General features: G+C 33.4%; 4 protein-coding genes across 4 annotated transcripts; 2 read left to right on the top strand and 2 right to left on the bottom strand.

The window, feature by feature from the left end:
* Window positions 1–586: 586 nt before the first annotated feature.
* Window positions 587–3,888, top strand: MELLADRAFT_114796 (uncharacterized protein; the record flags this gene model as incomplete). Its single annotated transcript, XM_007404086.1, has 3 exons — window positions 587–984; window positions 1,071–1,681; window positions 1,747–3,888. The coding sequence occupies 2 exons, from the start codon at window positions 1,112–1,114 to the stop codon at window positions 3,274–3,276; spliced, it is 2,100 nt and encodes a 699-aa protein (XP_007404148.1).
* A 1,384-nt stretch (window positions 3,889–5,272) lies between these two features.
* Window positions 5,273–7,308, bottom strand: MELLADRAFT_86745 (uncharacterized protein; the record flags this gene model as incomplete). The annotated part of the gene is made up of 10 exons (XM_007403463.1): window positions 5,273–5,494; window positions 5,577–5,690; window positions 5,768–5,857; window positions 5,938–5,998; window positions 6,080–6,216; window positions 6,316–6,598; window positions 6,701–6,883; window positions 7,006–7,047; window positions 7,166–7,220; window positions 7,296–7,308. The coding sequence occupies 10 exons, from the start codon at window positions 7,306–7,308 to the stop codon at window positions 5,273–5,275; spliced, it is 1,200 nt and encodes a 399-aa protein (XP_007403525.1).
* Window positions 7,309–8,194: 886 nt separating this feature from the next.
* On the bottom strand, window positions 8,195–10,383 carry MELLADRAFT_32404 (uncharacterized protein; the record flags this gene model as incomplete). Its single annotated transcript, XM_007403462.1, has 7 exons — window positions 8,195–8,538; window positions 8,612–9,116; window positions 9,191–9,361; window positions 9,460–9,726; window positions 9,817–9,875; window positions 9,958–10,107; window positions 10,206–10,383. The coding sequence occupies 7 exons, from the start codon at window positions 10,381–10,383 to the stop codon at window positions 8,195–8,197; spliced, it is 1,674 nt and encodes a 557-aa protein (XP_007403524.1).
* A 239-nt stretch (window positions 10,384–10,622) lies between these two features.
* On the top strand, window positions 10,623–14,141 carry MlpVps53 (GARP complex subunit Vps53; the record flags this gene model as incomplete). The annotated part of the gene is made up of 12 exons (XM_007404087.1): window positions 10,623–10,698; window positions 10,787–10,974; window positions 11,053–11,203; window positions 11,306–11,507; window positions 11,591–11,707; window positions 11,788–12,021; window positions 12,116–12,236; window positions 12,327–12,433; window positions 12,507–12,977; window positions 13,064–13,288; window positions 13,367–13,673; window positions 13,773–14,141. 12 exons carry the CDS (start codon window positions 10,623–10,625, stop codon window positions 14,139–14,141), a joined length of 2,568 nt encoding a protein of 855 aa, XP_007404149.1.
* Window positions 14,142–14,634: the final 493 nt, after the last annotated feature.

The raw sequence follows: 14,634 nt of genomic DNA, 5'->3' as shown, positions 1-14,634 counted from the left end.
ATAGATATGTAAAGATAAAGAGTTTGTGGTTGATCAGATTTTTTGAGAAAGATGAAAGATGAAAGATGAAAGGTCTTGGGATGAACTTGATTGGGGTCTTGAATAGAATTAGAAATCGAAACATGAAAATTGTAGTGTTTTTTTGGAAAAGTTTGATTTGAGATCTTTTATGTTGTTAAGCATACACTCATTATTTGATGATGATAAGATACTTGATGGTCATTGGCTTTTTGATCTTGGTTGAAAGCTTTCATATGGGATTCTTGTTTGGAATTTTCTCTAGGCTAGATCCCTACATTGGCAAAATCACTCATTTTTTGCCGGTTATTTATGCATCTCCTTTAGATATCTTTGTGGCAAGACCTGGGAATATTTCCATTTGGAAGCTATTTGAAGTAAGTAGTACATTGGACGGTTGATTCTGTGATTGTGGATGCTCAATCATATTGAGCGTTTGGATGTCGGGGTGGTGGTGGTAGTGGGCACTGGCAGTATAGTATAAGATGTTGTATGGTGGTTGTGATATGAGCCGAGGGGGCTTTAAATAAATTGCAAGATTGTGGACCTGGTACACAGTTGTGATGAAGTGGAGTTTGAGATCGAAGGAAATCTGGAATTCCTTTAAATGAACTTTTCATTCACTTCTTTTATGCTTTTCAAAATACTCTCTCATTCAACATTCACTATCATATCCAGAATAATTGCAAGCTTCAAGAGTAAGAGGCAGGTCCCTCAGAGTCAAATCGGGAATCTTTAGCAATTCAAGTCTTGTAAAAAAAAAACTAAAAACTAAAAAATATTTTAAACATCTCTACTTTCAATTCAAATATCAATCTTTTCAAATTTCTTTCTTGATTGATTTCATTTTACTTTTTTCCAAAAAAAGTTTAAGACTGATTTCTTCTTTTGTCTTGATACGAACGATACTCGATCAAACGAGTTTTCGTTTTTGTTTGATTGCAGAACTTTATAAAGCTCGATTTAGTTTCGTATTCTCACTTATTTAATTCTGATGATTTGATTCATTAAACTGACTTTACACTTTAACTTTTTTTATTCTTTTACCACAGATTCACTTTAGCTTTCTTAGATAACTTTATCAATTTGAAGAATGTTAAATCGAATGATGATCATTAAAGCTTTTGAAAGGTTTGATGGTAGTTTCAATTGGATCACCAATCAATTCCTTAGACATCCTAATGAGAATAGTACAGAGTTTATTATCTTAAAGTCTTACTTTCAAATCTCAAGTTTGATTGGATTTTTAATTTGTTTAATCAAACTGTTTAACAAACGATTTAAATTCTTTAAAAGGTTCATCAAATCAAACCATCATCAATATAATCTTTATACTCAACTAAACCAAACTCATCATCATTCGATCAATGCATTCGGTTCTTCTTTTTCAAACCCATCTCAATTCGATTCTCAAAGCTTTCTAGATCTTTATTTACATCAAAATCAATCCAAGATTCCAATCGATCAACTTTTACAATTTCTTAAATATTTAGTTGATGATCATAGAACTGCATTAGGTTTATGGGATCGAAATCCGATTCTAGAGTATCATTTTTATTATGATGATGAAGGAACTGAAAAAGATTTCATCCGGAATTCAATTGATCCTTCCTCTGATTTTCCTCTTGGTACACTCGATTCATCATCCGAAAAGCTATCTCGAGTGAGTACTTTTTATCCAGATATACAGACTAGAAGCCATAACTGATGTATTGGATATACTTGCAGGATCGATATGTTGCTATGAAACCATTGTTAAATGATTTATTAGAAGCCGCTACTCAAACTACTACACATCGAATCATGTTAATATCAACAGAAGATCGAGACGTAATACAATATGGCATCAGATTATTACAATCACTACCAAATCCACCATTAATTTGTTATGTGAAACCGATCGGTTCGAATCTCTCACTCGAACTGACGATTGCAGCAGATATAGTATTTGAATGGTCAGAAGGACATTTCGAATTAGTCACCAGAGATCATGGATCGATAGATGAAGTTAAAGATCATGATGCGTTTTGGAATCATACCACAACAAAAGATGTCAAGGATTTAAAGATCTTTAGACCTTTACTTTTACTCTTTAGAGCTCATGGTCCAATCGAATTCATTCAAATTAAGTTGAAAGATTTAAAAGCTTTACTTGATAGACATGAATTCGGTTCGAATCTACTGGCTGGTTTAACTTTTCGTCAATATCTTCAATTGGCTTTTTCAAAAGGATTGATTGGAATTCAAAACTCTAATTTGAGATATGATTCGGTTTCAGCTTTAGATGATGATGAAGTTTTCAACAATGGTTCTACTCTTATTCATCTTCAATCTCCAATAAAAAAGCTCTTTTATCAAGAATCTTCCTCAGATGCGTTTCTTACACAACCACAAGATGATCGATTCGGCTCATCAATCTCCAATGAAAACCTAGAGAAGGAAGTCATAAAAGAGATGGAATTTGAATTAGTTCAGATGGATATAAATGCAGGAGATGAATCTATGATGACCATGACAAGTGATAGTGAACCGGTGACTACTTCACATCGTTCGAGTTATACGAATCTAGAGATCACAGAACCCATTCAATCGCCTAGTTCTGGCCTATCACCTCGACCTCAGCTCAAACATGCTTGTACATCCGATTTAGAATCAATGATAGAGACAACCGTTCGACCTTCGAAGAAAAAGAAGCAAGACAAAACTCCAATCGGGACTGATTGTGACCCACTTCTTCCATCAACCATCAAGTCATCTAACCACCCTCGAGTATTAAAAAAACTAACCAAAAAAGCCCGAGCTAAATCAACTACAATCCAACCCCCAACTTCATTCATCACATCTATCCCACTTTCAAAACCGAATTCTACTCTAGACTTGAATCTTAATAAAAGAGAAGAAAAACGAAAATCAAGTAAAGTGGAAAGGTTTCCATCTTTCGATTTAGAAAAAGGGACGATCATCAGTTCAGTTGGTTCGGTTCATCGGTTACCAAACCTTACGGGACTTTGGATTAAGACTTGTTGTACTCAAGCCAGTGGATTGATTCCACGAGAGTTGAATGGATTTAAAAGTATTCAACAGATGATGGTTGGTCAAAAGAATTTGAATGATCGAATGGAGATGTGTCAGATTAGTGATGGGTTTAGTTTTGAAGATCGGTTGAAGATTAATTCAGTTGAGAGGATGGTAATGGGTCAGTTTCCTTTGAGTAAGTTGAGAACTGAACAAGAAGAATTGGCTTTGGAAATCGATTGAGGTTTACCAAGAATTCGTCTTTCTCTTCTTTTTCTTTATCTGGCTTTCGGGTTTTGATTTCATCATTGATATACCTAACCCAGATCTATTCATTTTTTCTCTTTGCTTTTTCTCGTTTTATCTCTCTTCTCTCTCTTTGCTTCAATTTGACGATTCTTCTTGTATAAAAACATCCTCATTGACATCACTTCTTCTTCATCATCATTTTTTTTGTTTAGTTCTTTGAATGTATGTAATTCAAACACCAAAATCATTTAATTTATTTGCAAAAAAATTGTATACAAAAGCAAACAAAAAGTTTTTTTTCCTTCTTTTTTTTTGATCTCTAACTACACATTTTTTTTTTCATAAAAGAAGCCAAATCATCATCATTATTAACACATTCCTTTTTTTTCTCCTTTTTTTTTTTGGGAAGTTTTTTTTTTTTTACTTTTTTTCAAAAATAAAAAAATCCAAAATTGGTTGATTTTAATAATTTTTAGTAAGAAATCAAACTTTTTTTTTTACGGGTTATTTATGTGAATTTAAATGAAGTATAACAAGTAGTTGTAGTGTAGAGAGTTTGATTGAATTTGGTTTTTGTCAAAATCAAAATGGTTTTATTTACCAAGGAAATTCTAAATGTATATATTGTATATGGATGGATAAAAACAGTATTTTTTGAGTTTGGTTGAGGATCAGATGAAGTTTGTAGTTGAGGTTTAAAAGATTTAGATGAGGTTAAAAAAAGATATTTACATGAATGTTGGGTTAATTGAATGTTGAAAAAAGAGTTGTTAAGGTGAGCTGATTCCAAGTCTCAATAACTTCCTTCAGTACATCTTGTAGCCTATATGAGCATCAAAATGAATTCAGTATTCTGAAGATTTCTGGTTCAGTTATCAACATCTATTGTGATTTGTTTCATACCCTTGAATGATGAATGATGAATGATGAATGATGAATGATGAATGATGAATGATGAATGATGAATGATGAATGATGAATGATGAATGATGAATGATGAATGATGAATGAATGAATGAATGAATGAATGAATGATGAATGATGAATGATGAATGAATGAATGAATGAATGAATGAATGAATGAATGAATGAATGAATGAATGAATGAATGAATGAATGAATGAATGAATGAATGAATGAATGAATGAATGAATGAATGTATCTTGAAGACTTGGTAGTATGTAGTAATGCATTCCTAGAATAACCATATTACCTTCTCATTGAGTTTGATTCATTTTTATTTCAAGAGATATATAATCCGTTAAATCTATCTTGATAATCTCTTTCTTCAAATCATTAAACTATATCTCTATTTATTTATAGATGGAAACTCAACAAATCTAAACTGGATTCTCAGAAATATACATTTCAAAAAAAGAAGGCAAAAAAAGGAATCTGATCATTCAATTGTTTGATGATCATTATAAAAAAATGCATAAAATTCCAAAAAAAGATTCAACTTATAATGCTAAACTGATGCATAAAACAAAAAACAAAAACTCAAAAGACGTTTGAAATTACATTGATACTAATAAGTTTTTCTTCTTTGAGTAACACTAATCCTTAAAAGAAATCTCAAGTTCGTAAATATAAGCGTGTTGATTGAAATCATTTATATATATATATATATATATTGAGCAAATATAGAATACCGTCCTGATCAATTTTCAAAAAGATCTTATCTAGATCAATTCCCTTTAGACGTTTGTTTTCATTAGTAAGTAGATTGACTTACGTGTTTTGGATTGGTATGTGGTTTCATAATTTCAAAGAATTAGATCCTTGTTTATCAGACTTTAATTTGGATTCTAATTTCTGTCTAACATGATCCAAGAACCCTTCACTAGAAGTTTCCAAATCAAAACCCAAAAAAAACCAAAAAAAAACATCACATCAATCGTCAAACCCACGAAAAAAAAAATCACATCCAACCGATTCAAATCAATCAATAAATAGATCAAATGAGATTTTTTGTTTTCGACTGATCCACTTACGTAGTTACATATTTAGATGAATCAATCTCTTTACCCCAAATAGCAATCGCCAAATCTTTCGTCATCACCTCATCACGATCAACAGATTCTACACAACATTCTTCCAACGTTTTAGCAAAGCTAATCAAAGCTTCATTGGAATCTAATTTCCCTCTGAATGCTAAACCTCTTGTCCATGCATAAATCGAAGCAATCGAATTAGTCGAAGTTGGGTTTCCCTTTTTAACAAATTCCCAAATTCGAATGTTTTCAATATCTCAGTTTTTTTCAATTCAAATCATCCTTGTGAGTTCAACTTACTTTTTGATATTCTCGGTAATGTCGAGTGACTGTTCCATGAGCCGCTTCACTTTCCATAATCTTACCATCCGGTGTAACGAGCTCAGAAGTCATCAAACCTAATGATCCGAATCCCTTGATGATCCATTGATTCAAAGATTAAGTTCTTTTCAAGAAATTCATCAATGTTTCATAAAGAAGAGAAGACTTACTTGTGCAACAATATCTGATTGAACATCACCATCGTAATTTTTGAGAGCCATTAAGAACCCACCTGATGATTTGATCATCTGAGCTACCATCTATATATCAAATTCATCCAAAATCAGAAAAATTGAGTACGTGATAGCCACCACAAAAAAAGCCAATGAAAAAAACAAACATCATCTATTAACCTATGTTCATACCAAATTCCAAGTTTTTTAAACTCTTGTTTATATTCACTAAAAAAACCCAAATGGAAATAAAATAAGATAACAAATAAGTCAATTTGAGTTTAAAAGAAGAATTCAAGGTTCTCTAACCTATCATAAATAGCTTGAAATCGATCTTTCCACATCCCATCATAAGCTTTCAAAATGGTATTTTTAGTTGACAAATACATTGGAATTTTTTTAGCAATTGCCATTTTAAATGAACTATGAGCGAAATCATCAATAGACTGTACCATACCCCCCACCACCACCGAAAAAAAAACGAAAGAACCAATTCTTAGTTAAAGCTATTCCAAAAACAAGTGATGATAATGAAAAAAGCTTACGTTTTCAGTATTAAACATTCCAAGTCCAACCCCAGCCGATTTGAAATCATTAATTAACAATCGTTTAGGTTCTTGATCATTTTGGTTAGGTGTGAAAACCAATTCAAGTTGACCAGGTTGATCGATCACTAATCCTTGACTTCTGTATTGATCTGCATGAGCATGTCTACCTACAACGATAGGAGAAGTCCAAGCTGGTAAAGCTTTGGGGATTCGTTGACATAAGATCGGTTCACGGAATACTGTTCCGTTTAAGATATTTCGGATCGTTCCATTAGGTGATCTAAGAAAATCATCAAATCAACTTCTTATTTGAATTCCTTATACAATCCTGTTCTTTTTTTTGCTTTTTTTTTGCTTTTTTTTTTGCTTTGTTGGAACTTACAACCACATTTTTTTTAATTTAAATTCTTTAACTCTTGCTTCATCTGGTGTGATAGTTGCACATTTAATTCCAACTCCATGTTTTAAGATTGCTTGAGCTGCTAAGATCGTTACTTGATCATCTGTTCTATCTCGGTTTTGAATTGATAAATCATAATAATCAATTGGTATATCTATAAATGGTCTATTCAAACAATCGAAAAAAAAAGTCAAGAATTAGATGGATGGTGAACAAAATGAAGTCGTGGGTTGAAGAAATATAGGTTGTGAGAATTGATTGGGTTTTCTTTTTGTTGGGTTGCTTACAAGATAAGATCTGATCTGATCTTATGCCATATGATTCTTGTCCTACATTCCAAACGATTCCAATCAAAACCAAATCATTTAATCAGTTTACTTCATTCTCCTTTGATGAATCATCTGATTTGTTTTTTTGGTATATTCAAGAAAACGAATGATAGTTTACATTTCATCACCATCGATTTCCACCAACTTATTCTTAACTTGAATCTTATTAAAACCTAAAAAAGATAAATAAAAACCCAAAATCAGTTAAAGAGATATGAATAAATGAGATTTTAAAAGGTGTACTGAACTAGAAGACATCATCGTAGAAGTGTATTGTGAGAATCTTCTTCGTTGTTGTTGATGGTTGTTGTTTTTGTTTTTGAGAGTTTGATGATGAAGATTAAGATGATGAGAGTGATTTGTAATCGTAAGACCTGACCTTGAGATCGATCTGAACATCTTCACTGAAATCAATCGCACTCAAGTTGGATTAACTGTTCTTTCTGAACTCAAGTCAGCTCACTCTCAAGCTTTATATGTATCTCTTTATATCTTTCAACTCAATTCAATTCAATTGTATCCCATTTCGGAATAATACAACTTCAATCAAAAGCCACCAATATCTTTCGGAATACTTTCATTAAAACGTTGGCTAGATGGCACTAAGTTTTGGGGCGTGCCTTACAGACAGCGTGGTGTACATACGAGAAGCGGTGCCCGCCGAACGGACATCGCATTGCAGTGTGAGAGCTGCAAAAACGAGAACCGAGAGAAAAAATGTAAACATGGAGAAAAACAAAACCGCTCAAGAGCATCCCCAGCCACATCTTGATTCTTGACCATAGGTAAGCTCAAATTGACCAAAACCCGCCCCAGAGTTGATCAGACCCTATCTGGATTCAACTTGTCCTCTCTTCAATGACCGTACCTCCATATTTCCACTCGGTTAATCAATCGAGTACCAACCACAAATCACCAAACCCTTCTCTAGGAGCTGTAAGTATAAACAATAAAAGTTGGTATCAAACCGAAAAATAAACCTTGCACAAACAACCTACATAGTATATGAAACTTAAAAACAAAAAAGTTATTTGTACATACACCACTCTTAAACAATCTGATGGAGTTTTTTTTTTGCTTTAAATAATCAATCATAATACATTTTTGTTTCGTTTTCACTTTACTTTGTTTTCTTCAAATCTGACTTTCAATTTCTAAACCGATCACGTTGAAAAACCGAACTCAAGGCACCTAATCCCATCCTAACCATTCCATCCGAAAGATACTTAACCTTTTCAATCGTTTCATAAACATCAGCTACGGTTCCCCATATACCTATTCGATTTGAATTTAAGTCACCACCTGCTCTTCCCATCATTAAATTCTTAAGACTCGGAAGTTCATTCAAGACTTCTACACCTACTGATCTGGCCCATACGATCGGTGAAGCTTTGATCGAATAAAGTTTATTTAATTTATCCACTGTGGCCATTATTAAATGATTGTTTATATAACGAGATCTTGCATATGGACTTAAAGCTGTCAATGAACCTAAAAAAACATCCAAAGAAATCAACCTTTTCAATCTGAAATCATCAAATCAAAATCCTAAACTCAAACCTACCAATATCTTGTCCATTTTCCAGTGCGATCTTCACCGTCTTAGCCAATTCTCTTGCATCACCTAATCCTAAATTCAAACCTTGACCAGCCATCGGATGTAAAACATGAGCGGCATCTCCTACCAAAGCCACCCTACTCGGTCCAGCATACTCTGCTTGATCTTTCGTATCTCCAAGATACTGATCAGCATGAAACATTCTCAAAGGAAAACTTGCAATCGATTCCATTCGAACTCCCGTGACTTTAGGTGGTAATTCATCAGATGAAAGCTGATTTGATCGTACTAAGGATTCACTCCAATCTACTTCTGCTTGGATTAAATTCGAATCGATTGGGGTTTCTTTGGAATGAGTGCCGATTTGTTTAAGAATCGGATCGATAGATGAATGAGGTAAGGCGAAACATGCGTTGATGACTGATGAAAGGGTTTGGGGCGTCAAGGATTTTAGACCTGCTGCGATTTGAGGTTTAGTTGACCAAGCTAATGATGCACATCTATCAGAAAGCTAAAAAGATATCCATCAAGCGGATCAGTTTACAAAGATCGTTTGGGTGAAGCGGGAAGAGGTGAATGGCTTACGGGAAGGATTCCTAATGGACCTGATGTCAAGAATCGTTGCCAAGCGGTATGATTTAAACTAGTAGGTTCAAGTTCTAATGTACCCACCACACAATGTGCATCATAATTCCAACCAGTAGAAGTGATTTTAGCATACGATTTAACCGGTGAATTAAACCCATCAGCTCCAATCTTAAACCCATCAAGAAATCATCATCAATTAAGATCCTAATTCAATTTAAATTTATCAAAAAAAGAATTTTTAAGGATAAAAGAAAACATTGACCCACAAGTAACCGAGTTCTAAAGATCTTTCCATCATTCATATAAATCAAAGGTAAATTATTTGGATCAGATTGAATGCTTTCAACTTTAGTAGAACCGATTAAATCAACATTCGATTGAAGTTTTAAGTTTCTTAACATTCCAGTTTGTAAATGAAGATTTTCAATAAACCTTGCCATATGTGGTAAGTTGGATTGATTGATTATTTCATTAGGTTCACATCCATCTGATGAATCAAAAATGATACGTGCATCTGAAAGACCATCCCATACCTAAGGTAAAAAAAAAATTCGAGAATTAGTGGAAAAAGTTGAGTTGAGTTGAAGAAAAAGGTTAGGTTGGGATTATGGAATATGATTTACCTCCATACGTTCTAATGGATTCGTTCTAGAAAGATCAATATGTTGCCATACACCAATACCTAATCAAACCAAACTTTAACTTGAGTTTTTTGTTTTGATGATAGGAAGATATCCAATCCAAAAAAAAAAAAGATATCATACTTTTAAGAAATCTCATGTTTTCATTGGTTAGTGAACTAACTCGATTACTCCATTCTCCATTTGGTAAAGTCCATTGACTAAGTTGATCAAGATTAGCTGAATCTAAAACCGAGATTTGAGTACCTGAACTTTTGATAGTTTTACATGTAGCTTTATAAACCAAAGAAAAAGAAAAAAAAACAATTCAAGTCTCAGAAATCAAGTGTATATATTGATTTTAGAAGTCGGAAGAGATTGTTGGACTTTACCTAATGCGTTTGCTAATGCTAATCCAACTGGACCTCCACCAACAATGACTATATCATAATCTTTTGGTGGATGAGTTGGAGTAGGATGTTGGTTTGTTGGGGTTGCGAAAGTTCTTTGGGATTTTAAGAGTGGTTTTGAGAATGAACGAAGTAGATTACGTTGAGAGAGTTGATACATTTCTTGAAAGTTTAACTTCAAGGTGAATGGGATGGGATTGGATTGGGATTGAGATTGGATTGGATGAGGATCGATCGAAGAGTCACCTTTGTAATCACATAGGTTGGATTGTTAACCAGCTTGTTAAACCTGTGAAGAGACATAAGTTGATATCAACATGATCGAATGGGATTTCTCATTTCACCACTCGCATCACTTCAACTTCAACTTCAAATCAAAATATCAAAACACTGAACCAAATGACTGAAGAAGTGGATCTACTTGACTCACATGAAATCCAAATAGAAGATGCCATCAACGAATTATGTCCAGAAGGTAAATGATTTCAATCATCACCAACCTTCTTCCGAAAAAAACGAAAACAACAAAACAAAAAAGGACTGACATCATTGGTTATATTTAGAATCATCTTTATCAAACTTACCATTATTACAAATCTTATTAAGACAAAGAATCCTAGAATGTACACAGCGAACATCATTGTTAAGATCAGAACTTGAGAATACGTGTGATGAAGATGGAATAGGAATCGAAGCTGAAGGTAGTACTACAGCTGAAGCCAGAGTAACAAGGATCCAAGAAGGAATCGGAGTAAGTAAATCTTTCCAACCGCCAGGAGAGAAGATGGTTGAGATCTGATTGATTGATTTATGAATTTTTTTTTTGAAGGCTTTGTTAACTACTTTGGCTACGATTAGATCTTCTTCTACTGAATCTCAATCGGTAGTCGAATCTATTACCAAAGAAATCAGGTCTTTAGATTTAGCTAAAGCGAATATCGAAAGTGCAGTAGTAGGTTTAAGAAGGTTTGGAATGCTTGGTAAGCTGAATTTCAAAAAAAAAAACTGATTCATTTAAGAAACCTTAGCAGAAGAATGAAAACACTGAGATTGTGGGTTGGATTATGTTTTTGATTTTGAAGTTAATGCGTTTGATCAATTGGCTAGAGTGGCTAAAGGAAAACGGTATAGAGAGGCGGCTTCGGCTTTACAAGCTGTTCGACAACTTTCATCACATCTACATGATTTGTCGACTAGTGTGCCAAGAGTGGCTGCTTTGTTTAAGGCTGTTCAAGAAATTCAAGGATTGTTAAGACGAACGATTATGGATGAATTTATAGCGGCGTGAGTGGATTTTGGATTTTGGAATGATTTTTTGGGGGGAGGGGAATTTCGTGATGAGAAAGATAGTTTTTGAAAAGGCTGAGAAAAATGGACTTGCTTGCGATTGGTTTAGATAGATTTGAACATAAATCAATGGTTTTGAATAAAACCCAATTAATCGATTCTTGTCTTGTAGTCGAAGCTCTAGGTGATGATGCAAAGTTAATTTTTTTTTTCCCAATAAAGTTTTTTTCCAATTATTTTTCAATGAACTGAATGTTTTGATTTTTTGGTCTTTCAGAAACTCTTTAATAGAATGGTATACTACATTTCAATTAAGAGAATATCGTCGAATCTTTTCAGGTCAATTATCTGAAGCAGGTCAATTAGATAATATCACCAGAAGATATGCTTGGTTCAAACGACTTTTGAAAAATCATGAAGATGATCTCAATGGTGGTGGTGGTGCTAAGATCTTTCCTGAATCTTGGCAAGTTGGAGTAAGTTTATGTGGTCAGTTTGGTGAAGTGACTAGGTTAGTTTGGTTTTTTTTAAATCTGTGAATGGGTTGATGAGCTTTGGATGGTTTGAAGAAGATTTAACTGATGTTAGGTGTGTGGAATGTGTAGAGAGGATTTGAAGAGTGTTTTGGCTAGGTCTAGGTCTAGTTTGACGGTTGAGCTTTTGCTTGATGCGTTACAGACTACCACTTCATTCGAACGTGAAATGTCGCAAAAGTTTGGTATGCCTGTAAGTTTGTTGATTATCAACTTGATGAGGCCGTCCTAGCTAATGAGTGGAACTTTGTAACCTGAATACTGACCGAATCTTTTCTTTCAGTATGAAACTATAGCTTCTCGATCCAAATCGACTCAAGTTGGTTCGGCTACTCCGATTCGAACAGCTTTTGAAAGTTATCTAGGAATCTTTGTAGACGCACAAGATCAGTAAGTTTTATCTTTGTGATTACAATAGAATCAACTCTAAGAATTGATTGATCTAACCCTTTGATTGATCTAGTGCTTTATCAGAAATGTTTGTCAGATTTCGAGCATCTAAACCTAAACCAAGTGATTTTATAAACTCAACAGACCAAGAAACTTCTACAAGTTTAATCCAATCTTCAACTGAATTATTTCATTTCTATCGACAAACGTTAGATAGATGTGCAAGTTTAAGTAATCGAACACCTTTTTTAGAATTATATAAAGTTTATCAAAAATGGCTTAGAGTTTATAGTGAAGAGATCTTAACAGTTCATTCATTAAATTCACAAGATCTTGGTAGAACGAGTGTTGAGTTTAATCGGATTTCAATGGATGTGAATCGATTGGTTAATGTTCCGAATTTGTTATGTACTTGTTTGGTGTTGAATACGGCAGAGTATTGTGCTGAAACTTCTGGACAACTTCAAATTAGATTAAAAGATAATATTGATGTTGAGTTTAAAGAATCGGTTTCATTAGAATCTGAACAGGATTTGTTTAGAGGGTTTGTCTTTTTGTTTTTGTTTTTTTTAATCCGAAACCAATCTAATTTTTTACCTGATGGTTTGATTGAATCGATTTTTCGTGTAGGAATATTTCGATGGCTATTTCTAGTTTGTTGAAAGAACTTGAAAGAGCTTGTGAGACTGGATTTACTTCTATGTTAAGATCTACATGGAAAGAGTTAGAATTTGTTAGCTCTGAAAGTCCTTATACAAACGAGTTAGTTAGTGCAATCACACTCGTCGTGAATATTGTTAAACAACATCTTGAACAAAAGAAGTATGTTCGTAGTTTTTGTGATAAGGTGGTTGGGTAAGTGATCATTTGAATTAAAGTGTTTTTTCAAATAAGATTTCTGATGGATTGTTTAATTTTCATCACGATTAATAGAAACTTGATTTTAAAATTCACTCAAACCATAGTTAAATGTAGACCGATCCCAATGATTGCAGCCGAACAAATCATCTTAGATTTACAAGTCATCAAATCATGTTTATTAACCTTACCACAAATCGATCCGGAAGTTCCGATTCCAATGGCATATACGAAAAACGTTTTGAAGAGTGTAGGAAGATTAGATCGGCTTTTGAAAGTGATTTTGATTAATGAAGAACCGGCTGAAGAGTTTGTTAAGAATTATTTGTTGTTGATCCCGTGTCAATCGTTTTCAGATTTTCAAAAAGTTTTAGATTTAAAGGTAATGTTTGATTTTTTCTTGTGGAAAAAAGCCCATTTTGATCATCATCATTCTAATGGGTTTTTTTTCTGTTTGATTTTGGTGGTGTTTTTTTTGTAGGGTGTTAAAAGGCATGAACAAAATAATTTATTAGATGTTTTTTTATCTAAAACTTCATTACAATCTGATTTAGATGATACATCCTTCATTTCAAGTTTAGATATGAATCCCGAGATGATGAGTACGATCAGTAGTACGAATCTATTACAATTCTCAGGACTCAGTCGAGAAACTTCTAGATCATCTACTCCTAACAAATCATCTCAATCTAATCCACTCATTCATTCAAGTTCAGTAGGATTAAGTCCGGAATCCAATCTTGAAAGTCATGGTGGTAGTAAAGCTTTGTCAGATTTTAGAAGGTTTGGTCAGAAATTAGGAATGGGATTGAGGTTTTCTAGAGAAACTAAACATAATGATGGGAATTGAAATGGAATCAATTAGGATGGATGGATGGATGGATTGAGGTGGATTGAAAAGGTTTGAAGAGATGAATGATGCATTTGGGTTAAAGTCTTTGTTTGGTTTAGAATCATCATTAGGTTATGTGTACCATGAACTAGTTCTTTCTTTGTGTTGATTGTGTGTGTTTTTAGTTCAAGCATTTGGGTTTTACAGATCAATTAAAGTTCCTTGAGGCTAATGCTTCTTTTCCAAGCTTGTTTTTGTTTTGGTGATGAGTTCTTTTGTCAGTTTTGTGGAAAGTCTTGGAGTTGATGAATTTGAAGAGTATAAGTTTTGTATATACCTCAAGGTTTTTTGTTTACATCCATTTCATCATTTTTCAAAATCTGATTGTCTTTGTTATATACTTACAGTTTTTTTTTGTATTTGGACTATATAGAGACACTATTGTTGAATTTAAACAGATTTTTGAAATCTTAAATGGGGTGGTTTGGTCTTTGGATATGATTCTACTGGT

The sequence above is a fragment of the Melampsora larici-populina genome (assembly GCF_000204055.1).
Source record: "Melampsora larici-populina 98AG31 unplaced genomic scaffold MELLAscaffold_1, whole genome shotgun sequence".
Taxonomy (NCBI): Eukaryota; Fungi; Basidiomycota; class Pucciniomycetes; order Pucciniales; family Melampsoraceae; genus Melampsora; species Melampsora laricis-populina.
This window is presented reverse-complemented; position numbering and strand designations above follow the sequence as displayed.